Source organism: Pleurodeles waltl, chromosome 8, assembly GCF_031143425.1.
Source record: "Pleurodeles waltl isolate 20211129_DDA chromosome 8, aPleWal1.hap1.20221129, whole genome shotgun sequence".
Taxonomy (NCBI): Eukaryota; Metazoa; Chordata; class Amphibia; order Caudata; family Salamandridae; genus Pleurodeles; species Pleurodeles waltl.
This window is the reverse complement of record NC_090447.1, coordinates 532,372,745-532,399,303: the sequence shown is the minus strand read 5'-3', so window position 1 is coordinate 532,399,303 and position 26,559 is coordinate 532,372,745. Positions and strand designations below refer to the sequence as shown.

The window sequence follows — 26,559 nt, the reverse complement described above, 5'->3', positions numbered from 1 at the left end:
ATCCTCTTTATGCATGTTGTCTTACTCCAAGCTGTATAGGCTCGAAAGCCTTACTACCAATTAAGCATATTAGGTGATGTGCATCTCTGTAATGAGGAGGGGTGTGGTCTAATGACATCAACACCCTATATCAGGTGTGCATAATTATTAGGCAACTTCCTTTCCTTTGGCAAAATGGGTCAAAAGAAGGACTTGACAGGCTCCGAAAAGTCAAAAATAGTGAGATATCTTGCAGAGGGATGCAGCACTCTTAAAATTGCAAAGCTTCTGAAGCGTGATCATCGAACAATCAAGCGTTTCATTCAAAATAGTCAACAGGGTCGCAAGAAGCGTGTGGAAAAACCAAGGCGCAAAATAACTGCCCATGAACTGAGAAAAGTCAAGCGTGCAGCTGCCACGATGCCACTTGCCACCAGTTTGGCCATATTTCAGAGCTGCAACATCACTGGAGTGCCCAAAAGCACAAGGTGTGCAATACTCAGAGACATGGCCAAGGTAAGAAAGGCTGAAAGACGACCACCACTGAACAAGACACAAAAGCTGAAACGTCAAGACTGGGCCAATAAATATCTCAAGACTGATTTTTCTAAGGTTTTATGGACTGATGAAATGAGAGTGAGTCTTGATGGGCCAGATGGATGGGCCCGTGGCTGGATTGGTAAAGGGCAGAGAGCTCCAGTCCGACTCAGACGCCAGCAAGGTGGAGGTGGAGTACTGGTTTGGGCTGGTATCATCAAAGATGAGTTTGGGGGGCCTTTTCGGGTTGAGGATGGAGTCAAGCTCAACTCCCAGTCCTACTGCCAGTTCCTGGAAGACACCTTCTTCAAGCAGTGGTACCGGAAGAAGTCTGCATCCTTCAAGAAAAACATGATTTTCATGCAGGACAATGCTCCATCACACACGTCCAAGTACTCCACAGCGTGGCTGGCAAGAAAGGGTATAAAAGAAGGAAATCTAATGACATGGCCTCCTTGTTCACCTGATCTGAACCCCATTGAGAACCTGTGGTCCATCATCAAATGTGAGATTTACAAGGAGGGAAAACAGTACACCTCTCTGAACAGTGTCTGGGAGGCTGTGGTTGCTGCTGCACGCAATGTTGATGGTGAACAGATCAAAACACTGACAGAATCCATGGATGGCAGGCTTTTGAGTGTCCTTGCAAAGAAAGGTGGCTATATTGGTCACTGATTTGTTTTTGTTTTGTTTTTGAATGTCAGAAATGTATATTTCTGAATGTTGAGATGTTATATTGGTTTCACTGGTAATAATAAATAATTGAAATGGGTATATATATTTTTTTTGTTAAGTTGCCTAATAATTATGCACAGTAATAGTCACCTGCACACACAGATATCCCCCTAACATAGCTAAAACTAAAAACAAACTAAAAACTACTTCCAAAAATATTCAGCTTTGATATTAATGAGTTTTTTGGGTTCATTGAGAACATGGTTGTTGTTCAATAATAAAATTAATCCTCAAAAATACAACTTGCCTAATAATTCTGCACTCCCTGTGTGTATATATATATATATATATATATATATATATATATATGTTCGATGGCATGTGTAGCTGCAGATACACATGCTGTGCACATCCCGCCATCTAGTGTTGGGCTCGGAGTGTTACAAGTTGTTTTTCTTCGAAGAAGTCTTTCGAGTCACGAGATCGAGGGACTCCTCCCCTTTCGGCTCCATTGCGCATGGGCGTCGACTCCATCTTAGATTGTTTTTTTTTTCGCCATCGGGTTCGGACGTGTTCCTTTTCGCTCTGTGTTTCGGGTTGGAAAGTTAGTTAGAATCTCGGAAAAACCGTCGGTATTGTTTGCGTTCGGTATCGGGTTAGTTACAACAGATCGACACCGACTTTTGAAGAACTCCGGTGGCCCTTTGTTTTGTTTTTTCGATCCCCGTCGGGGCCTGGTCGGCCCGGCCACGTGTCTCTTCAAGGCTGATGGAACGGACCCCATTCCGCTTCTGCCCAAAATGTCACAACAAGTATCCGTATACAGATCAGCATCTGGTCTGTAACTTGTGTCTGTCTCCAGAGCACAAGGAGGATACTTGTGAAGCCTGTCGAGCGTTTCGGTCGAGGAAGACATTAAGAGACCGAAGAGCAAGAAGACTGCAGATGGCGTCGGCGCTGACAGGACAAGGGCGTTTCGAGGAGGAAGAAGAAACCTTCTCCATTCAGGAATCGGACTCAAACGAGCTTGATCCCGAAGAAACGCCGAAAACCGTGAGTAAGACGTCGAAACATAAAACTCCTGAGAAGACCACAAAAGCCCAGGGGACGCCACCGCCAACAGGCCATGGCTTAACCCGAAAAATAGGATACCGATCATCGGCACCGAAAAAGGGCACGCTTGTGTCGAAGTCATCCGACTCCGGTCGAGATACCGGCACACAGCAATCTCGGGCCCCAGACAGTGGCTCTGAGCAGATTCGGCACCGAGACACCACAACGCCGAAAATAAAGAAGGTTTCCTCTGAGCCCAAAAAGGCGACCGAAAAGGTTTCGATTCCGAAACATCCAGCCTCGGAACCGAAAACAGGTTCCTACACAGAGGAACAGGGATTGTCCTCCCAGATGCAAGAACATAAGTTCGGAGAAGAACTTGAATCAATGGAGCCAGACTACACTCAAAGGAGGCTCCACATTCAAAAGGACACAGGGAAAATAAGCACTCTTCCCCCAATTAAGATGAAAAGAAGACTTGCCTTTCAAGAAAAGGACAAGCAGCCACAGGCAAAGGTGGCAAGACAAACAACTCCGCCACCATCTCCACCACCATCAATGCACACATCACCGGTAGCCACTCCACTACTGATGCAATCCCCGACTCATACTGCAATGAGTCAAGATGATCCCGACGCATGGGACCTTTATGATGCTTCGGTATCAGATAACAGCCCAGACTGTTACCCTGCGAGACCGTCGCCACCTGAAGACAGTACATCCTACACGCAGGTGGTCTCAAGGGCAGCTGCTTTTCATAACATCACCTTGCATGCAGAATCAATTGAGGATGACTTTTTGTTTAATACACTATCCTCCACTCATAGCCAATACCAAAGCTTACCTATGCTCACTGGAATGCTAAAACATTCCAAACAAATATTTCAGGATCCTGTAAAAGGCAGAGCCATAACTCCAAGGGTGGAGAAGAAGTACAAGCCACCGCCAACAGACCCTGTTTATATTACGCAGCAATTAACACCAGACTCTGTGGTTGTCGGGGCAGCTCGCAAGAGAGCAAACTCTCATACCTCTGGAGACACACCACCTCCAGACAAGCAGAGTCGCAAATTCAACGCTGCGGGTAAAAGGGTTGCAGCACAAGCAGCAAACCAATGGCGCATTGCCAACTCACAAGCACTTCTGGCAAGATACGATAGAGCTCATTGGGACGAAATGCAGCATTTCATAGAACACTTACCCAAAGAGTTCCAGAAAAGGGCACAACAAGTGGTGGAAGAAGGACAAAGTATCTCCAATAATCAGATACGGTCAGCAATGGATGCCGCAGATACGGCTGCAAGGACAGTAAATACTGCAATAACGATAAGGAGACACGCATGGTTGCGTACGTCAGGATTCAAGCTGGAAATACAACAAGCCGTGCTGAATATGCCCTTTAATGAACAGCAGTTGTTTGGGCCGGAGGTGGACACTGCTATTGAGAAACTCAATAAGACACTGATACGGCAAAAGCCATGGGCGCACTACTCCCCACAGAGCAGAGGCACATTTCGCAAGACACAATTTAGGGGAGGGTTTCGAGGTCAACCTACAGAAGCCACAACCTCACAAGCAAGGCCCACTTATCAAAGCCAATATCAGTGGGGACGTTTTCGGGGGCAATATAGAGGGGGACAATTCCAAAAGAATAGAGGGAAGTTCCAAAGGCCCAAAACTCCTCAAAACAAGCAGTGACTTCCAAGTCACACATCCCCAACACATAACACCTGTGGGGGGGAGACTAAGCAAATTTTACAAACATTGGGAGGAGATAACAACAGACACTTGGGTACTGGCAATTATCCAGCATGGTTATTGCATAGAATTTCTCAAATTCCCTCCAAACGTCCCACCGAAAACACACAATATGTCAAAACAACATATAGATCTTCTAGGACTAGAAGTTCAGGCATTGCTACAGAAAGGAGCAATAGAATTAGTACCAATCCAACAGAAAGGAACAGGAGTTTACTCTCTGTACTTTCTCATACCCAAAAAGGACAAAACACTAAGACCTATATTAGATCTAAGAACATTAAATACCTACATCAAATCAAACCACTTTCACATGGTGACATTACAAGACGTAATCCCACTGCTCAAACAACAAGACTACATGGCAACACTAGACCTCAAGGATGCATATTTCCATATACCAATACATCCTTCACACAAAAAGTACTTAAGATTTGTATTCCAAAGGGTACACTACCAATTCAAAGTGTTGCCATTCGGAATAACTACTGCGCCAAGAGTCTTTACAAAATGCCTGACAGTAGTAGCTGCGCATATCAGAAGGCAGCAGATACATGTGTTTCCATACCTAAGATTGGTTAATCAAAACCAACACACTAAAACGGTGTTCACAACACACAAAGTACATCATAGAAACCCTACACAAACTAGGTTTCTCAATCAACTACACAAAGTCACACCTTCAGCCGTGTCAAAAACATCAATACTTAGGGGCAACAATCGACACAACAACAGCGATTGCCACGCCAAGTCCACAAAGAGTACAAGCATTTCACAATGTAATACAGGTCATATATCCAAACCAAAGGATACAAGTCAAAATAGTAATGAAACTACTAGGCATGATGTCCTCATGCATAGCCATTATCCCAAACGCAAGATTGCACATGCGGCCCTTACAACGGTGCCTAGCATCACAATGGTCACAGGCACAGGGTCAACTTCTAGATCTAGTGTTGATAGACCGCCAAACATACACCTCGCTTCAATGGTGGAACAATATAAATTTAAATCAACGGCGGCCTTTTCAAGACCCAGTGCCTCAATACGTAATAACTACAGATGCCTCCATGATAGGGTGGGGAGCACACCTCAATCAACACAGCATTCAGGGGCAATGGGACTCTCGACAAAAACAGTTTCACATAAATCACCTAGAACTATTGGCAGTATTTCTAGCGTTAAAAGCATTTCAACCAATAATAAGCCACAAACACATTCTTGTCAAAACAGACAACATGACAACAATGTATTACCTAAACAAACAGGGAGGAACACACTCAGCACAGTTGTGTCTCCTGACACAGAAAATATGGCATTGGGCGATACACAACCACATTTGTCTAATAGCACAGTTCATTCCAGGGATTCAGAATCAATTAGCAGACAATCTCTCTCGGGATCACCAACAGATCCACGAATGGGAGATTCATCCCCAAGTACTACACACTTACTTCCAGAATTGGGGAACACAACAAATAGACCTGTTTGCAACGAAAGAAAATGCAAAATGCCAAAACTTCGCATCCAGGTACCCACAAGATCAGTCTCTGGGCAATGTGTTATGGATGAGTTGGTCAGGGATATTTGCATACGCTTTTCCCCCTCTCCCACTCCTTCCATATCTAGTAAACAAGTTGAGTCAAAACAAACTCAAACTCATACTCATAGCACCAACTTGGGCAAAACAACCTTGGTACACAACACTACTAGACCTCTCAGTAGTACCTCATATCAAACTACCAAACAGACCAGATCTGTTAACTCAACACAATCAACAGATCAGACACCCCAATCCAGCATCGCTGAATCTAGCAATCTGGCTCCTGAAGTCTTAGAATTCGGACACTTAGACCTTACACAGGAATGTATGGAAGTCATAAAACAAGCTAGAAAACCAACCACTAGGCATTGCTATGCAAATAAGTGGAAAAGGTTTGTTTATTATTGTCATAATAATCAAATTAAACCCTTACACGCATCTGCTAAAGATATCGTAAGCTATTTCCTACATTTGCAAAGGTCAAAACTAGCTTTTTCATGCATTAAAATACATCTTACCGCAATTTCAGCTTACCTGCAAATTGCCCACTCAACTTCACTGTTTAGGATACCAGTCATAAAAGCCTTTATGGAAGGCCTAAAAAGAATTATACCACCAAGAACACCACCAGTTCCTTCATGGAACCTCAACATTGTCTTAACGCGACTCATGGGGCCACCTTTTGAACCCATGCATTCATGTGAAATGCAATATTTAACATGGAAAGTTGCATTTCTAATTGCCATCACATCTCTAAGAAGAGTCAGTGAAATCCAAGCATTTACCATACAAGAACCATTTATTGAAATACACAAGCATAAAGTAGTTCTACGGACAAATCCAAATTTTTTACCAAAAGTCATATCACCGTTCCACTTGAATCAAACGGTAGAATTACCAGTGTTCTTCCCACAGCCAGATTCTGTAGCTGAGAGAGCACTACATACATTAGACATCAAAAGAGCGTTAATGTACTACATTGACAGAACAAAAGAAATTCGGAAAGCAAAACAATTATTTGTTGCTTTCCAAAAACCTCATACAGGAAATCCAATTTCCAAACAAGGCATTGCTAGATGGATAGTTAAATGCATTCAAACCTGTTATCTCAAAGCAAAAAGAGAACTGCCTATTACACCGAGGGCACACTCAACTTGAAAAAAAGGTGCTACCATGGCCTTTCTTGGAAACATTCCAATGAATGAAATATGTAAGGCAGCCACATGGTCTACGCCTCATACGTTTACCAAGCACTATAGTGTGGATGTGTTAACAGCACAACAAGCCACAGAAGGACAAGCAGTACTACAAACTTTGTTTCAAACAACTTCAACTCCTACAGGCTGAACCACCGCTTTTGGGGAGATAACTGCTTACTAGTCTATGCACAGCATGTGTATCTGCAGCTACACATGCCATCGAACGGAAAATGTCACTTACCCAGTGTACATCTGTTCGTGGCAAGAGTCGCTGCAGATTCACATGCGCCCACCCGCCTCCCCGGGAGCCTGTAGCCGTTTCGAAGTTGATCTGAACATTTGTAAATTCGTAAATATATCACTTTAAACTACATTATGTACAGACATGTTTACTCCATTGCGTGGACACTATTACTATAATACACAACTCCTACCTCACCCTCTGCAGGGAAAACAATCTAAGATGGAGTCGACGCCCATGCGCAATGGAGCCGAAAGGGGAGGAGTCCCTCGATCTCGTGACTCGAAAGACTTCTTCGAAGAAAAACAACTTGTAACACTCCGAGCCCAACACTAGATGGCGGGATGTGCACAGCATGTGAATCTGCAGCGACTCATGCCACGAACAGATGTACACTGGGTAAGTGACATTTTCCATATATATATATATGTATATATATATACACACACATCAGTCTATTGCCACTTTACTGTAGATGAGACAATACATGTGTGTTTGTTTTTATAATAAAATGAGTAGTCTTTGTACGTTTTAGGGTCCAACCTTCTAAATGTTATGTATGAGTATGTGTTTCACTGTAGTGGGTTAATTAGTGGACGAATGAAATCAAGTTAACATCACTTTTCCATTCCTTGGCTTTTATGTATCATTTGAATCCTGTGCCAGTTCAATAGACCAAATAAGATAAATCAAATCACAGAATGTGGCGGTATGTTAAATTGAAAAACAGAACTGGAACATTTTTGAAAATAAGGGAAACAGGTGGATGCCACAGCAAAGTTTCTCCATTAATGTCCACTGCTTTCAGGCCACGAACAAATTTCTTTGAGTCCAAACTCACTATTTAGCTGAAGGATCAGCTAACTTTAAGAGTGGCTGTGACAGTGTCTGGGTATGAGAGTGGTGTCATCAGTGTTTTAGTGGGTTCATCAGTATCTGCACTGGTCTGTGAGTGGGTGTATGAGGCTGTCAGTGGGTCTGTGAGTTGGTGTATTAGGTTGTCATTGGGTCTGTGAGTGGGGGTGTGAGAATCTGAATAGGTCTGTGAGTGGGTGTGGAACTGTCTGAGTGGATTTGTGAGTAGGTGCATGAGGGTCTGACTGGGGCTGTGTGTGTGTGTGTGTGGCTCTGAGTAGGTGTGTAAGGGTCTGAGTGTATGTGTGAGTGGGAGAAATTGAAAGAGAAACCGAAAGAAAGAAAGTGAGAGGGAGAGAGATAGAGAGTTTTTAGGCTCTGATGTATGATATACCTAGAATGAGATATTTTTGTACAATAAAAAAAAAATATCTGTCATTTTTTTAAATTTAAATATTTTGAACTTAAAAATAAATAAATAAGTATAAGAGGGAAGTGAGTCCAGCTGGACTCGAACCCTGGGTGCTCAGTGTGAAGGTCGCAGCTATTGCTTGCTTTTATTCAGATAGATTTTTTTTATGGGCTATCTGGAACTGCGAGCTCCCCCGCAATCCCTAAATATTTATTTATTAATTATTTTTTTCTAATATTCAAAATGTCCTTTAAGGGCTATCTGGCACTGCGAGGGAAGCCTTAAGGCTTCCCTAGCGGTGCCATTGCTTCAGCAAGCACAAAGCTGCTTTAACAGCAGCTCCCTCCTTGCTGAAGCATTTCATCTCTGCTTCCTGTGCGGTGCAGGGGACAGAGATGAAAGCTTTGATTTTTGACAGTCCCGCTGTCAAAAATCGAAGTGTTTTCTGTAGCTTGGCTGCAGCTGGAAAGCTGCAGCCAAGCCACAGCAAACAGCTATGCCCTGGGGGTGGGCACCACGGGACTTAGCAGGAGCCGGCCCTGGGGGGTGGCGCTCCTCTGAGCCATTATAGCCCCAGGGAAGTGGTGATCCCCGGGGCTAAAGTGGGTCTGAAACAGACCCTCTGTAATAATGTTTACATATGCCCCAGGGTAGTGGTCATCTGCGGAGGGGGGGGCTTGCCTTCGTGTATATCAATAAAATGAAGCCCCGGGGAGGTGGTGGTTCCCTGGGCTGTGGGAGAGGCTGACGGGCCTTTCCCACACAAATGACACATTTTGCCCCAGTGATGGTGTCCGGGGCACGGGGGCCACAGGCCCACCAGTATAAATCACATTGATCGCTCCAGGGAGGTAGTGTCCCCAGAGCAGAGGGAGGGCGGCCTTCTGCATATTATTTTCTCTATCCCCCTGAACAGATCATCCCGAAACTTTCTGGACAGCAGCTGACGTGACTGGCAAATGTTTTTTTTAAAGTTTCGTGAAGATTCGTTAAGTGGCACCAAAGATATAGACAAGTAAAAAACACTTTTTGTATAGAAACTAGGACCTAACTAGAACTACCTAGTGGAGACCGCCACTAGGTAATAATTTATAGTTATATATTTTCTTGCTCAGACATGTTGCGCAGACAAATTACCCATATGCCTTGTGTGAAACGGTCAACACACAAATGTGAACTGCTACATGAAAGCGCATTGTTTAATGCATACTGAAGGGAGTGAGTCATTACAAGGAAAGGAACATTAATAGATAGGTGCATAGGTTCAGTTAGTGCACTTTGAGAGTTCCGTTCAGAACGTCTAATTCATGCAGGCAGTTTCAGGACTTTAATGGGCCGCCTTAAGGAGATTAAAGTTGTTGCCATCCTGAGGTAGAAGGGCAAAGTATTCAACTTATTAGATGCAAGGCGAAGTGTTTAATCAGGATGATGCTCATGGTGGTTTAGTTATAAAGAAGCAGAAAAGGGTGTGGAATTGTAGGAACTGATCTTCCAGGTAATAAAGTAGATGAGCCATTCATTGGGTTAGAATGAATATAGGAAACACTGACAAGCATGGAACTGCTATACCCAAGTAGTGGTGGCACACCAAGACTGTTTGCACTGCTAGCATTTTGTAGAATGCAGAATTGTCAATAGAAATGAGAAAGGATAGGAGTCACATTATGCAACTGAAGTAGATGGTTAAACTACAGGAGCACAAGGAGGTAAAAGTTAGCATTGTTTCTTTGGGCGGTGTAGAAGAAAAAGGGGATCACTGCAGTTTCAGTAAGGCTGATCTTCAAGCATTTATTAGCTATTCACAGTGCCCCACTTTACAGCAGAGCCGATGGTACGGTTTCTCTTACGGCTTTAGCTGCAGTGGTGGCATGGCAGCCGAATTGCCCTTGTTCTGTTTCACTGAGTCTTAGCTGTTTGTCAGATAGCACTGTGTGTTCTAGAATTTCTGATTGCAGTTTCCACAAGTTAGCTGATGGGCTTACAATTACCTGCATTTAACTATAAAAAGCAAAGCTTGCAAAGGGATTCCCAGATATCAAAGGTCTACTTGGAGGCTTTGAGAAACACTCTTGAATGAAACCTTAAAGCACCCCATCTATTTAGCAGTGTAAGGCCAATGCCTCTTTGTGCATGATCACCCCCGAAGTTTTGGATTGCCGCTGCTAATTTGTTTTTACTCTGAGAGTGCACCATAGCCTCCTACACAGACCTCAGTGCAGTGCTTTGAACCTTAAAAGCATTATGTTAGTTTGGCTATACCCATTTGGCATCACGTTACTTACTTACAAGTCCCTAGTATATGGTACCAGACGTACTCGGGCCTGTAAGTTAGTGGCCCATCGAGGCTGCAGTATGTGCCACCCTGGTTGCAACAACGTGAAAACATGCCTCCCACCCTGCCACTGCAGACCGGCAGAGCAGTTTTAAACAGCTAACTCTACTTTGCCATTTAAACTAATGGCAAAGCCCTATCCTCCCCTTTTAATATAGATAACACACCCCTACAGTATACCTAGAGAGTCCGAAGGCATGCTGCTGCATATTAGAAAGCCGGACATGTTAGATAAAACGTTCAAGTACTTTCTTTAGGATGAGAATCAGAAAAAAATCTGAGTAATTTCTGAACCATCATATGAATCTGATTTTAAGAATACATATCAGGAACACACAGCATTACATCTAGAACTCTGGTCTTTTTGTGTTCTCTCAAAACATTGGAAAGTGAATTGCGCACATTGCAGGTTTTTATATAAGTATTAAACACCATAGAAGGATTGTGCACCATGAAATAACACAACGTAGATTCAAGGAATCAATCACGCGACTTGTCAACTCGAATACTACCAAGGAAATGCCTTAGAATGGTAGTGCACAGTAGATAACATTAATAAAGCATGAGGAAAGAATTGCGCGTCTTGCCGATTCGAGTGCCACCATGTAACTGCCAAAAAATGGTAGCGCACTATGAATAACATGAATTAAACATGAGGAAGGAATCGTGCGTCTTGCCGATTCGAATGCCACCATAAAACTGCCAAGAAATGGTAGCGTACAATGAGTATCATGAATTAACCACAAGGAAAGAATCGCGTGTCTTGCCGATTCGAATGCCACCATGAAACTGCCAAGGAAATGGTAGCGTACAATGAATATCAAGAATTACACACAAGGAAAGAATTGCACATGTTGCCGATTCGAATGCCTCCATGAAACTGCCAAGGAAATGGTAGCGTTCAATGAATATCAAGAATTACACACAAGGAAAGAATCGCGCGTGTTGCTGATTCGAATGCCATATGAAACTCTCAAGGAAATGGTAGCATACAATGAATATCAAGAATTACACACAAGGGAAGAATTGCGCGTGTTGCCGATTCCAATGCCACCATGAAACTGCCAAGGAATGGTAGCGCACAATGAATATCATGAATTAGTCACAAGGAAAGAATCGCGCGTCTTGCTGATTTGAATGCGAGCATGCAAATGCAATGAAAAGTCCAAAACGCACAATTACACGCGCAAGAGCAAATTGTTTTAACATGAAGAATTAGGACCAAGAATTTGAGCGTCTTCGATTACGGGATCGGGGGCCAGCCCAACCTCCGTCTTACCACCCTGACCAAGTATCACCACTGTAGTATGAAGCGCAGAGGCCTGGAACGTCAAGGTAGGCCACCGGAACAGGAGCTCAGGAAGTTGCTGCTGCTCTGCACCGGGACCGCTAAAAAATGAGCACGTGGAGCTGGGCTGGCTCCCTTTTATAGAGTTTTGGCCCAGCTCACAACCACACCCAGGCATGCTGCAGGGAAAGCTTCTAGAAGGCCCTGGAAAGGAACCACACCCTGATTCACTCTGAAAGCCTGCAGTAATACATTGCAAATGGACAGTATTTATAAGCACCTTAAGAATGAGTCTTCAGGATTGAATTCTGCAATGCAAAAGGTTAAACAATAACATATCAGTACAATGCATATATTACATTATCTTGAGAGTGTTGGATTTTTGCATTCTAGTCACCCGTAGAGCACGCACTGTCCTGGTGTTGACAACGGAGGAATAAACCAGCTTAATCTTTGAATAGGTAGGTTTTCAGTAGTTTGCAGAAAATCGTTGTGTTTGGAGTACATCTGAGGGCCAGTGGATGTTCATTCCAGTATTTGACAGCCAATACTGAGCAGGCTGAGCTACCCCATTTTTTGTCTAGTAATTGGAATGGACAGCAGATGAGCTGACTGTGAACTCAAGGATCTTTTAGGACAGTAGGGGGTCAGTGTGACCAGTAAGTATTTAGAACATATCCTGTAGAAGGCTGTGTGCGCCACTGTCAGGGCTTTAAAAATAACTCTCTTCTTCACTGGACGTGCAACTGGCTTCGAAACTGAGATATCGAGGCATGTTTAGGAAGTTTAAACAAGCTGCAGATTGCCATGTTTTGTACCTTTTGTAGCTTCTGAATGTGGTAGTCTGGGATACCTATGTATAAGATATTAGCATAGTCGAGTCTGGATAGGATCAGAGCTTGTGCCACAGTTTTCGGGGCTTCCCAAGGCAAGAGTTTAAAGAAGTTCTTTAACATCCTAAGGATCCAGCACATGATTTAACCACAGCTGATATCTGGGGATGATGTATAGATTACCATGTAAGAGGGATGTCTTGAGTCACAACCTTGGCGGGCTAATCCCTGAACTCTAAGGAGGTAAAATGGTGTAATGGTCATTTGCGTTTTAAATTTTTAGTTGCTCTCCCACGTTTGCCAATCATACAATCTTTTTTGCCCTCCTTGGCCTCACTAAATCTCCATTTGTACAATGTAATGCCCATTTAGATGGCCGTGCCGAGCCATGGCATGCTCTAGGTCCTGTCATTCCACTGTGGCATTCTTTAGGGTACTTATCCACTTCTTATATAATTTTACAATTCAGCAGCAGTTATTATGACATAAGTTCCCCTACATCTATCACTGTGTAATTAAATGGTGTCTTCTCCCTGAGCCGGCCGTCTTTATACTCAACAGGCCGTCATCAACTGTACTCCTGAATACACCAATCCAGAATGGGAGAGACACTCAATTGTAGTTAATTCATGCAATAACTCATATTCAACAAAAAAAAGTAGAGTTCCAATAACTGTAATGTCCACTCCAAGTGAGTACTTCTAAACCAGATTTTTTTCCCAAATTGTTCATAAACCAATGTCAGATGCAACAAATCCGCCAACACGTTTCCTTCCTTTTTGGAACTTCTTTAAGGCTAACGTAGTTTAGAACAATATAATCACCATCATTAGATCATCCTGAGGGATCCTTGTGTACATCAATTGAAATCAAGCATGACCTACATTTAATCTTGCAGCCCGGAAATATGTCAGCCATGTTGTATATAACTACATTTAATCTGTTAAATTTAAAAAAGCATGTCCGCAGGTTCCATTTTGCCCAAGGTCCTTTTACACAGGATGAGTGGCGTTTTGCCAACTTCCATCTGAAATGGACTGGTTATTCCCACCATGGAAGCAAAAAAGTGCATTAACTGCAGAAGTACTGAACAGTCCCTAAAAATGTTGCGCATTGTACAAATAGGAACATATCACATTATCACACCTATTCTCTGTAGTGGTTAGGTTTGAATCACATGCTTAAAAAAGGCCACTGGCCGGAGCATTCCAGAGAAACTGTTGAAATCAAGGCCACCTCAGTCTAGAGTCGAGTGTAACAACCTGGACCTCGTGTTAGAAAGACATAAAACAAGAAACCACTTATAATCTGGAAAATGGTTTGTAAAGTCAATGGAAATATCGCTTATGGTTCAGTGTTCACTTTATAAACAAAAATTAAACATATTTCCCATAAAGGCAGAAACTTACCCTTGATATACAGGAAGAGTTATTTCCTGGCCAAATCTAGTAACTTAGTGAAGCTCACGTTCCATAATTATGTGACTGTAGCTGATTACTGTTGACAAAACAAAGAAAGCATCCATTATTGAATTCAAGCCATGTACGATGGAGTGCTTTAGATGAGGGGGCTTCTTCTGCACAAACTCTGGTCAACCAAAGGACACAACATGGGAAGCTACTTACATTTTTCAGTACTGTTAAAGGGTTTTTGACAAGTAGTAAATGTTTAGGTGCCATATTGGTTTTATTCCAAGCTAACATGTATGAACAGCTGTTGGGCTCCCAAATGTCATTGAATTACTAAGAGGAGTACTGAATACAGGAACCATTTTCAAGGAGGTGGCAGTGTTGCTAGCAACCACGCTCATAAATCTTTCCTGACCTTAGTGATATTATGTCATATCACAAGCAAAGTGTATAATGTTCAGGGTACTAAATCGTATGATACCAAACAGTTAATATAGTTACAATTATGGGTACAGCATTAGCCCCCCCCCAAAATAAAAACTGTTACAAATGAGAAGTAAGGAAGCATGCCACTCAATTTTAAATATACATAAAACAAGATTCTGAAAAATGTAGCACTCCTATTTATTTTTTGTTAAAATATTATGAATGTATATACAACATTCATATTCTTGTAATATAAGACCTACTTTGACTATGAGTTGAGTACAGTAACCAACTCTGGCATTAAACAATTAAAAACATGAACAATTGAGCACCTCAGTGTCAAACGTGTTACCATTTACCCTTCCAAAGCCTTAAAATAGTTCTAGGATAATCTAAATATGTGTTGATTATTTTCTTGCTATTGCCCCCGGTCCCCCAACCACCCCCTGTCCGCCACACAGCCACCACCATTCCAGGATTCTTTCTGTCTATCTCAAGACATGAACAAGACATGGTACAAGGACTTTTTGGACAAAAATCCCATCACAGTTCACTGTTCATGTTTACTAACTGAATAATGTCAAAGGTGGTTCCATTTTCCTGAACTGTTGGTCAACATAGATCCTATTTGACAAGATACTTAATGCTGTATGTAAATGCATAATATTTGACACAATTGTTAACAAAAAGTAATCAAGCTGTACACATCTTCAGAACCTTGTTTTATGCATTTCCAAAAACTCAGTGTAGTGCTACCTTATTTCATATAAGTATTATTACTAAATAGTTATGAGGTTCGGGTTTTTTTAAATTTGAAGCAAGGTTCATGTAGGGGAAAACTACCTCTTCCAAACAACTTAGGAAATTACTGCTCAGTATCAAACGTATTCTACCTCACCAGACTTATAGAAAGAGTGCTCACTAGTGAGCGCCTAGAACATGTGGAATAAAATGACTTTATGGATCCTCTTAAAGCAAGATTTAGACCCCTGTATGGTTTAGGATCTCTACTGGTGGCAGTTGTTGGTGACATCCAGAGGGGAGCCAGATATGGCAGGTGTCCATTCCATTATCCATTTCAATATAAATCTCCAACATATTCTTTTAAGTCAACTAATGTTGAGATAAAAGTGGAGGGGCAGGTTATTTGTGAAGGATAGAAGTCATGGCACTGAAGTTTCACCATTCACATTGCTAGTACAGGATACAGCTCCTGAAGTTATAAAGGGCTTGGCTTTGCCACCACTATTGTTTTTAATTAATTTTTCCTTTGCCCATAATTATGATAAGCAGATGCTTTTGCTTGCCCTCTTGCAACTATGTTGAGGACAACAAATAATTCTGAACCTAGGGAGTAATGTATGTGAAACACATGGCTTCATAACTTCCTTTATTTGATGCCTCCTCCAACTCAGGTTTTTACTTTGGTGCTAGGCGGCCTGTTAAAACGAAATACATCAAAAAGAGAGACAGCTATTGGTGCTTATCCAGAGGTATAGCTGTTGTGAAATGTAGCAGTGAATTATGAGACCTCTTTCCAAACTAGGGACCTTTAGAGGGACAGTGGGGAACCCAGCAAATAATATTTCATCAAATGGGTTCAGCATGAAGTTTTCGTCTTAATGTTGATGTTTCATAACGTAAAGCGCAATGGTTTACATGTGTGTTGTTCCATAGGATTATGATGCTTTCTGTTCTACGGAATACCCAGACGCCAGTGAAATTCTGGTTTTTGAAAAACTACCTCTCGCCTACTTTTCAGGTAAGATTTGTTCTCCTTTATCTTCTTTTTAAAGTGCTTGATTTGTTGGCTGAAGATTTACAATGTTAAATAGTCAATTGTTAGTGGTGCTCGTATATCTTTAGATTTTCATTGCAGAGAATGATTTGTCTTTAAAACAGATGTTTTACCCACATTTTATCTCTTTTAAATACTCGTGTGCAGCTCTATCTGTTCCTTGATAGAAAGTGTGTGCCACTTTTTGATTGGTACTGAAAGATGTGTCAGATGCATGTCCAAAGCCAAATAAATACTCCACCAGTTTGCCCTAATCCTGTCCCTATGCGTGTCATTCATGCCACATTTTACGATAGTATTGTATAGTTGATTGCTTTTTTGCTTCTGTTCTGTATCCCTTTTATTAGTTCTTCCTCTTTCCTCTTACGCTCAGTCCCTTATTGCGACAGCTAGTTTCTGCCAGTCAAATGTGCCTTTAAATTGTGAAGGTTTATTTGCTGGTTGTGTGTGTATATGTATATTTAATCGGAGTGTAGTGTATATTGGTTGCTGCATTCCAAAATAGAGGCATCCAAAGGTACTGGCTTTTCTCATCCACCCCAGGATTGTGCCCCTGCCCTGCCATTTCCTTTTACCTGCACCTCCAAAATACTTTTTTTGTCCACCACCATATCATTTTTTCTCTGTTAACCTTTTAGTTTTCAATACATATATTACCCAAAGACTGCATAGCAGCAGGTCACCTGAGGCCTTGATCAGGTAGATTCCCATCCCTACATTTGAGTAATGTTGGGGCCAACTGCCACTCCATGAAGTGAAGCAAGCTGTTGCTTGGTTAAAAAAATAATATATATATTAATTGATTTTTCAACCAAGCAAAAAAGGCAAAAATGCTATGCACAAAAAGGAAAAGCAAACATTTGAGTCACATTGAGCAACTTAATGGAAAGAAAGGTACTCTGAAAAGGATAGATGATCTGAAAACATTACATTATGTTATGTTCCAACGCAACTGAATACGTCTGCATCTACAATATGGATAAGATATTACATTTGTTATCCAACCTTTTATCAAACACAACCATCACTCCGACTTCCTCCATTCATTAAGGGTCTCTCCACTGAAGCAATATCTTTTCACGTTTTCTCTCACACCCTGATCTTCATATATTGATTTGTTTCAAGATTTTACACTAATTCATACCCAGTCACCATTTTTCTAGATTTGGGATATGTTCACTACACTGGTCATAGGCTGTGTCTTTTCTGGCTGTCACCAGTTCTAATCTGTTTGAAATTTGTTTAAATTTAGGCAGATCAAACCCATATTTTGTACACAGAATAGCCATTTTGGGTGATAGTGTACCAGTAAGTCTAGAAGATACATAAGTTCTAACTGAACTGTGGCTCAGAAAGGACAGAGGACTTGACATGCCCATGTGTTATGAGGCTAAATATCCTCTTTGAGATGACAACAAAAACAAGTGGTTTCAGATATGTGTGACTCATGGTGATCAGCATTGATCTGTGATAGTATATATGTTTAATATTTGATCTGTAATAGTCTCAGTGTAGATAAGAGGCCAAGCAAGCATTTTCAGTTCATGTTGGCATTATATCTGGGCACCACATAATCTTACCTCCCACCCACTAAGTGAAAGGGCAAGGCCTGGAGGATCAAAGTAGGCCACCGGAACAGGAGTTCAGGAAGTTGCTGCTGCTCTGCACCGGGACCTCTGAATAGTGAGCCCGTGGAGCTGGGCTGGCTCACATGTGAACAGTAATTATAAGCATGCTGAACATAAGTCTTCAAGATTAAACTCTGCAATGCAAAAGGTTAAGCCAACACCATATCAGCACAATGCATAAATTATGTTAGCTTGAAATTGGTAGGTTTTTGCATTCTAGTCGCCCGTAGAGCGTGTACTGCCCTGATGTTGACAGTACTCCCCTCTCCCAGACGCGCTCTAGGGCCTGGTTTGTCTGGATTGAGACGATGAAAACGCCTCACAAGTACTGGAGCATGGATATCAGATGCGGAAACCCATGAGTTACTTTCAGGGCCATAACCTTTCCAAGGGATTAAGTACCATAGGTTATGCCCTCTCAGTTTAGAATCCAACACTTTCTTGACTTCGTATTCTTCTTTCCCCTGTACTAGAACTGGAGCTGGATGAGGGCAGACCTTCCGGACTGCCTTTTTCAAGAGGGAAGTGTGGAACACTGGATGAATCCGTAATGATCTTGGCAATTGCAGTTTATAGGTCACCAGATTGATTTGCTGAAGGACAGTGTAAGGACCTATGAAATTGGGGTTGAACATGTGCTTCTTCTTAAAGTCTTTATGTTTTGTGGAAAGCCACACTTTATCACCTGGTTGATACTTCGGTCCCTCACAATGTTTCTTGTCATAATGCTTTTTGTATTTTTGTTTGGCCTTTTCTTAATGCTGTTCAATCAATTTCTGGGTTTGATGCAAATGTTGAATGGTTTCTGACACAGCTGGAGTAAGAGAACTTTCTTGAGGGATTGTGATGGGCAAGGTGTCAGGATGATAGCCAAACAAGGCAGAAAAAGGTGTAACGCCAGTAGAAGTGTGGAATGAGTTATTGTAGGCTAACTCAGCTAACCAGAGCATTAATGTCCAAGAATGAAGTGCTTTTTCAGCGTAAGCACGTAGGTATTGCTTCAAAGTCTGATTTAGTCTCTCCGTTTGACCATCTGTTTGAGGATGGTGGCTAGTAGATAGTGTAGATGTCACTTGGAGTGTTTTACACCATGTCTTCCAGAAATTGGAGGCAAATTGCGACCCCCGATTGGAGAGGATCATTTTTGGCAGTCCATGATAACGAACCACTCTATTCAGTAAAATAGTTGCCAGTTCACTGGAGGTGGGCAATTTCTTACAGGCAATGAAATGTCCATATTTCGTGAGACTATCTACTACCACCAGAATTACTGAATGTTGTTGAGCCACTGGTAGACCGGTAATAAAGTCTAAAGAAATGTGCTCCCACGGACGACTTGGAGTTGAGAGTGGATGCAATAACCCTTTCGGTTTTGAATGACTTGTTTTAGTGCGAGCACAGACTTCGCAGTCGTTTACCATTGCTTTTACATCTTTTGTTAGGGTAGGCCACCAAAAATAGCATTGGTTTAATTCAAGAGTTTTAGGAGTACCTGGATGACCTGCCGTAGGTATAACATGCAACCAATGAAACACTATCTTGCGAAGTTTGGTAGTGGGCACGAACAAACGAGCGTCATGCAAAGGTAATCTTTGCTTGATTGACCTTTTAGGATCTGCTTGGGCCCATGTCTGCCATTTCTCAACAGTGAAAGAATTGCGGATGTCCTCAATGAAATCTTCAGTTTTTATGATACATAGGACTTTGTCTGGAGCAATGATAGCTCTGGAGGTTTGAACTGCAGGCAACGTGGTAGACTCTTGGCGGGACAAGGCGTCAGCTTTGCGATTGTCTTTACCAGGCCGGAAGGTTACCACAAAATCAAATTCAGCAAAAAACAGCATCCAGTGTAATTGCCGAGGAGTCAAAAGTCTGGCTGAACTCATGAACTGAAGGTTGGGATGATCAGTATATACCGTGACAGTGTATATGGCACCCAACAAATGATGTCTCTATTCTTTAAAGGCGTCACAAATCGCCAGAAGCTCTTTTTCAGCAATGACATAGTTCTGTTCGGCTTCGGTCAACTTCCGAGACATGTAAGCTACAGGATGAAGTTGACCAGTGTCCTTGTTTAGTTGCAACAAGACTGCTCCTATTGCCACATCTGAATCATCAGCTTCCACTATGAAGCGTCGATCCGCGTCAGGATGAGTCAAGACTGGGGCAGTGGAGAAAGCTTCCTGCTCATCAAATACATCTTCGTAAGATGAATACTGTTTGGGCAATTTAACTTCTTTCTCCGCGGCAGTAGCTATGTAAGAGTTGCAAACTTTTGATACTTGAATCTTTTGGAGGCATTGTTTTTACATAGCGCAGATGAGAACACGACCTTTCTTTCTGCCCAATTAATCTCTGGATTGTGATGAGTTGACCATGGTAAGCCAAGAATAATTCCATACTGGGGAGCATGGATCACGTCAAGGATGAGTTTCTCTTTATGTTTCTTTCTTTGATTCTTATCTTTACAAATCACCCACAAGGGGACAGTCTGAAGAGTTACCGGACCTCCAGTCAAGAGTTTTCCACTGTCTGCCTGGATGATATCTGGGGTCTTTTTTTCAATACATGGGATCCCCCATGCACGAACCAATTAGGTGTCAACAAAGTTCCCAGTAGCCCCAGAATCGACTAGAGCCTTCTTGAAATAGGTCTTTTTCTTTACCTGAACTCTTATTCCCAGTTTGAGATGTCTAGATTGTGAAGGGTCCACGGTGACACCCAAGAGCAACCCTTCTCTGCATCTTGGGTGCTTTAGTTTTTCCAACTCGACTTGTGCATTGGCTGCAAACTTCTGAACTGGACCCCGTTTGCTCTTTGGTTTGATTGGACATTCTTTGGCAAAATGACTCTTGCGTCCACAATAGAGACATTGTCCATTCTTTCTACGTAGGTCCTTTTCATCATTGGTCAAGGGTCTCCTGATGGTTCCAATTTCCATCGGTTCCGGCGTTCTTTCTTTCGGAGTTCTTGAGTCTCTATTATCATGAACACGCCCGGAATAGTTTTCAGTCTTTTTGCGTGTTCCTTTTTGTTCTGTTAAACGATGATCAAGCCTCAAGACAAGGTTTATCAATTCTTGACAGTCTGTAGGTTGAGGGTCTATTTGAGCTAGGATATCTTTTAGCTCCTCTTTGAGTCCCTTGTAGAACAAGGCTGCTTGTTTTTCTTCAGGCCAGGATGTCTCAGCGACCAGCCGATTAAAGTTGGCTAAAATGACACTAAGTCCTGATTCCCTTGTCATAAGTCTAATAATTCACGATCTGCTGACAGTGTTACAGTTCTGCGATCAAAAACTCGCTCAAACTCGCGAACAAAATTTCTCCAATTGTACAGCAGGGGACTATCTTTACGCACAAGAGGAATAGCCCAGGTAGCTACATCTCCAGACAGATATGATAACAAGAAAGCTATTTTGAAATGGGCATCGGGGAAAGTATGTGGTCTGCAGGTGAAGTGTAATTCCACTTGAACCAGGAAAGATTGCGCTTTCAGGGGGTCGCCTGAGAAACGTTCTGGGGGAGCTAAAGGAATGGCTGAAGGAACATTGAAGGAAATGTTTGTCGGATTACCTCCAGAATTCTGAGAGGAAGTACCTGGCCAAGACACAGCTGTGGGACTTTGTTCCTTCTTCTCTACCTTATCCTGTAATTGACCCACTCTCTCAGCTAGGCTAGTTGCCAAATCTTTTGATGATACCACCTCTGCTTGAAGCTGAGTGATAGCCTTGACTAGCTCATCTAGTGTGGCCATGTTGAGAACATACACAAACCAGGAGGATAATAATTTGTGGGCTCACTATTCTGTCAGAGTCACCAAATCCTCGGGGCCTATGCACGTTCCCAACACTTCCACCACAAGACAGCTCCAATACTCTGATTAGAATTGTCACAGAGTCTAAGAGAGTCCAAGTGGGGAAATGGGGAATAGGAAGGGAACAGCTGGGAAGGAGACCTGTAGGAAGCAAAAAGGTTAAAACACACAATATCAAGATTATATCCTATGAATCAATACTAGGCTATGACTCTAAGCATTGCCATTCCGAAAACATGGACAATCCAAGCATAGACTTAAAATGACTAGGCTTCAAGATGACTGGATACCTGTGAGGGAATCAAGAAAGGTTAAATGCAACTTTCAAATTCAAGTGTTATCTTTTACATGAGGATCAGGAAATAATCTGAATGATTTCTAAACATATTATGTACACATAACGTTACATCTAGAACTCTAGCTTTTTTGTTCTCTCAAATTGGCGGAACATGAATTGCGCACATTGCATATTTTTACATAGGTTGTAAATACCATAGAATGATTGTGCACCATGAATAACACAAATTAGACTCAAGAAATAAATCACGCGTCTTGCCAACTCGAAAGCCACCAAGTAATTGCCTTAAAATGGTATTGCATAAAGAACACTGTGATTTTAAACACAGAAAAGGAATTGCGTGGCTTGCCGATTCGAATGTCACCATGTGAATGTCAGGGAATGGTAGCGTACAATGAATAACATGAATTACACACAGAAAATGAATCGCCCGTCTTGCCGATTCGAATGCCACAATGTAACTGCCAAGAAATGGTAGCGCACAATGAACATCAAGGGTTAAAGCACGAGAAAAGAATTGCGCGTCTTGCCGATTCGAATGCCACCATGTAACTGCCAAGAAATGGTAGCGCACAATGAATATTAAGGATTAAAGCACGAGAAAAGAATCGCGCGTCTTGCCGATTCGAATGCCACCATGTAACTGCAAAGAAATGGTAGCGCACAATGAATATTAAGGGTTACAGCACGAGAAAATTAATTGCACGTCTTGCCGATTCGAATGCTACCTTGTAAATGCCAAGGAATGGTAGCGCACAATGAATAACATGAATTAAGTACGAGAAAAGAATTGCGCGTCTTGCCGGTTCGAATGCTACCTTGCAAATGCCATAAAATGGTAGCGCACAATGAATATCAAGAGTTAACACACAAGCAAAGACTGTGCGTCTTGCCGATTCGAGTATCAGCATGTAAATGCCATGAAATGACCAAGCGCACATTCACACGCACAAGAGTAAAATTGTTTATCATGCAAAATTAGGCCCAAGAACTCGAAAGTCTTCGATAACGGGATCGGGGCCCAGCCCGACCTCCGTCTTACCGCCCTGATCAAAGATCACCCACTAAGTGAAAAGGGCAAGGCCTGGAGGATCAAAGTAGGCCACCGGAACAGGAGCTCAGGAAGTTGCTGCTGCTCTGCACCGGGACCTCTGAATAGTGAGCCCGTGGAGCTGGGCTGGCTCCCTTATATAGAGTCTTGGCCCAGCCCCCTTATATAGAGTCTTGGCCCAGCCCACTAACCACACCCAGGCATGCTGCAGGGAAGGCTTCTAGAAGGCCCTGGAAGGGGACCACATCCTGACACAGTCTGAAAGCCTGCAGCAGTACATTACATGTGAACAGTATTTATACGCATGCTGAACATAAGTCTTCAAGATTAAACTCTGCAACGCAAAAGGTTAAGCAACATTATATCAGCACAATGCATAAATTATGTTAGCTTGAAATTAGTAGGTTTTTGCATTCTAGTTGCCCGTGGAGCGCGTACTGCCCTGATGTTGACACTTTTGCCTTGATCAACCCTCTCCCCAGAAGCTGGGCAACACAAAAACATTGGGTTTTAGAGAGGTTAACTAAGCGTGTACACTAACACATCTGTAACACATGATCACTAGCATTGGTTCTTCTCTTCTCTGTGTGTGCCTGGACATTTACTGTAATGAAAATGATGTGCATTTCTGCAATGGCACCATCATATCACAAGGTTGCCTACAAAATGCCTGGGATCACCACCATTATGCGATGGTGCACATTGTACCAGGGATTGCCACCATTGTGATAGGACCACCATTTTACCAATTCAAAAAAGATGTGAAAGAACTACCATCCTGCACTGCAGCCAACACAACCACTTTGAAGATGGCTATAGTTCAACACATTTTAACTCAAAATGTAAACCTTAAAACCTACGGTGACCCTTCAAAGAAGCATTAAGATTTTCAGCACAGAAAGTAAGGGAGGCTCGGGCAAATGAATGAAGATAAATGACTGAGAGATATGGAGGAGCAGTGTAATTTTGAAATAGGGTGGAGCTGCGGTTTGAGGGCAAAATAATTCTGGGATTCCTTGATCTTTATCCAAAGACGCAGGCACAAAGTATTCTAGTTGAAGTGAGGATGGAACATCTAAATTTCAAGCATGAGATTGGTCCCATACCAAGGTAAAGGTTTAATTGGCCTTGAATGTTCCAAAGGAAATATTGGAGGAAATGAAAGTTGGTTCTGCCATCCAGTTGCAGCACAATGTCCTTATTTTTAAGTTTATGCCTGCATTTGATTGTTGTTGTAAGTAGAGTAGTAGCCCACCACAATAGTGCCATATTTCATATTTTAATCAGATGTTGCTGTGTTTTGAATTCCACTAAATATTCCTTCCCCTAAACATGGAATTCTTCCCCATATTGACCTGACAATTGTGTATTGAAAACAGTAATATGGAATACTTAAACTTGTTGATTTTGTTATATTTTCCTCTTGCTGCACACAGTAGTTCGAAATGTGGGAGGAAATTTAGAATGTGCGGATTTTTAATGAAAGGTACAGAAAAAACAGAAAGTTATGTCTGGTACTGAATTACTAAAATATCCTTCAAGAAAAGATGTGTAAGTCCACGACAACACCTATATAACAGATTCAAGTGAATAACTACAAAGGGATTACACGCAGTGGTGAGAAGTAATGGACTTAATACACTCCCATACATACCTGGATGAAGGAGCATTAAGAGAGTGTAACAGGGTCGCGGGGACCCTGTCTCTGGATGTCGACCCCGGACCGGCCAACCAATACCCTGGGGGCACCAGTGGGAGCCTAGGACCGGAAGGGATCTCCACAAACCCAGATATCTGGGTAAAGACAGGAATAGAAGAGGGACTCCTAAAGCGTCGAGGGGAGAAGAAAACCGCTACAGACAAGGACGGAGAGGAACGTTGGAGAGAGCGACCTGATCCAAGCAGCGAAGAAAAAGTTGCAGAAACCGGAGAGCCGACCTGTAACCCAGGCACAGGTACACGAGCGGCCAACCGGCCTTCGGAGGGAAACACCTGCCACGTCCCTGGAGGGACGTGGCTAACGCAGGTATGTGCCTGCTTCTTAAACCCCATCGGGTATTTTTCAGGTGGGAGGGGAAGGCGGGTGGTTTGGGGACCCGCTGGTAGCGAGTAGTAAATTAAATCTAGCCTCACCCACCTGGTTGGTTCTTACTGCTCTGGACTCTTATCCATTGGCCCGAAATTAAGAAACAACAATTATTTGTTTTGCGTTCTTTCTTTCTTTCTTTCCTGTTTTACTAACCCGCACTAAGTGAGCGCTGTGACAACAACAGACTCCAAAATAGAAGACACAGAGAAGCCATAAGTTATATAAGAAAGCACTTGAAATGGTGGTGAGATTCTGAGCACCTTTTTATTTGTTTTGTATTCTTTCGTTTCCCGCTACCCACCACTCCTCCCCTTCCCTCCTAACACTTAGACAAACCATAAGAGCAACTCACTTACCTTGTCCTCATTTCTGGTCATTTTGTTTCCTGAGCACCAAACCCCTACTGACCACTCCGGGCGCTGGCGAGGCTCCAGTCAAAGCAGAAGATACCCTAAATAAGGAAAACAAAGAAGAAAGAAAAGGAAGAACAGAGAGATCTAAGGAAGAAAACCAAAGAAGAAGAGAACAAAGACTGTTTCGGACCTTTAAGATTACAGATTACTCTAACATATAAATAAAAGAGCGTTGTTACAAAAAAGTATTGGGGTTCCGCCAGAGTTATTCCCATCTCCTCTTCAGTAACGCTACTCCCCACCCTCTATAGTGGTGTCAGAAGTGGGATAAGCGGTAGGGGGAGAGACAAGAGACCTTACTCCAGCCTGAGAAATGGAACCCAAACCCACAAACCTTTCAAAGCACCTTAAAGAGCCAGACTACAATAATTGCAAACAACCAGCTTGTACATGAGACCGCCTTGCAAAAGCTGACGGATACAATAGCCGCAACACTGGTTCATCCCAACTTGCCTAGCTCTGTTCTCCAGAAATATCAAGAAGGTGAAGACCCTGACACGTTCTTCACCAACTTTGAGAGGGTAGCGACATCTGCCACGTGGCCGGAAGATAGATGGGGTCACTACATAGACCCCTTACTGACGGGCAATCTACAAGCAGCATATCAAGCAGTTAACCCTGGGGGTACTATGCCCTATGCGGACATCAAGAAAAGTATACTGGAGCGGGTTGGCTTTGACACCGAGTACTACAGACTTAAATTCAGAACAACAAAGTGGAGTCCGTCAGAAAATCCACGTGCTCTTTACTTCAGAGTAAAGGATTTGGCACTGAAGTGGTTGAGACCGATTGGTACAGACAGAGAAGATGTTATTCAGGCAATCTTCCTTGAGCAATGTCTGGAAGCCTTACTGTCAACCACCCGCAACTGGATAAAACAGCATCCTAACGTGGATACCACCACGGCAATAGACCTGGCGTGTGCATAC

At 42.5% G+C, this 26,559-nt stretch overlaps 1 protein-coding gene across 1 annotated transcript in view; it reads left to right on the top strand.

Moving 5' to 3' along the window:
* The window catches only part of UGGT2 (UDP-glucose glycoprotein glucosyltransferase 2), a 1,372,316-nt gene that overhangs the window by 1,149,651 nt on the left and 196,106 nt on the right, over positions 1 to 26,559 (top strand). Inside the window, exon 33 of the mRNA XM_069204567.1 lies at positions 16,218 to 16,302. Within this exon, the coding sequence (XP_069060668.1) occupies positions 16,218 to 16,302 (85 nt within the window). The remainder of the gene's footprint in view (positions 1 to 16,217; positions 16,303 to 26,559) is intronic.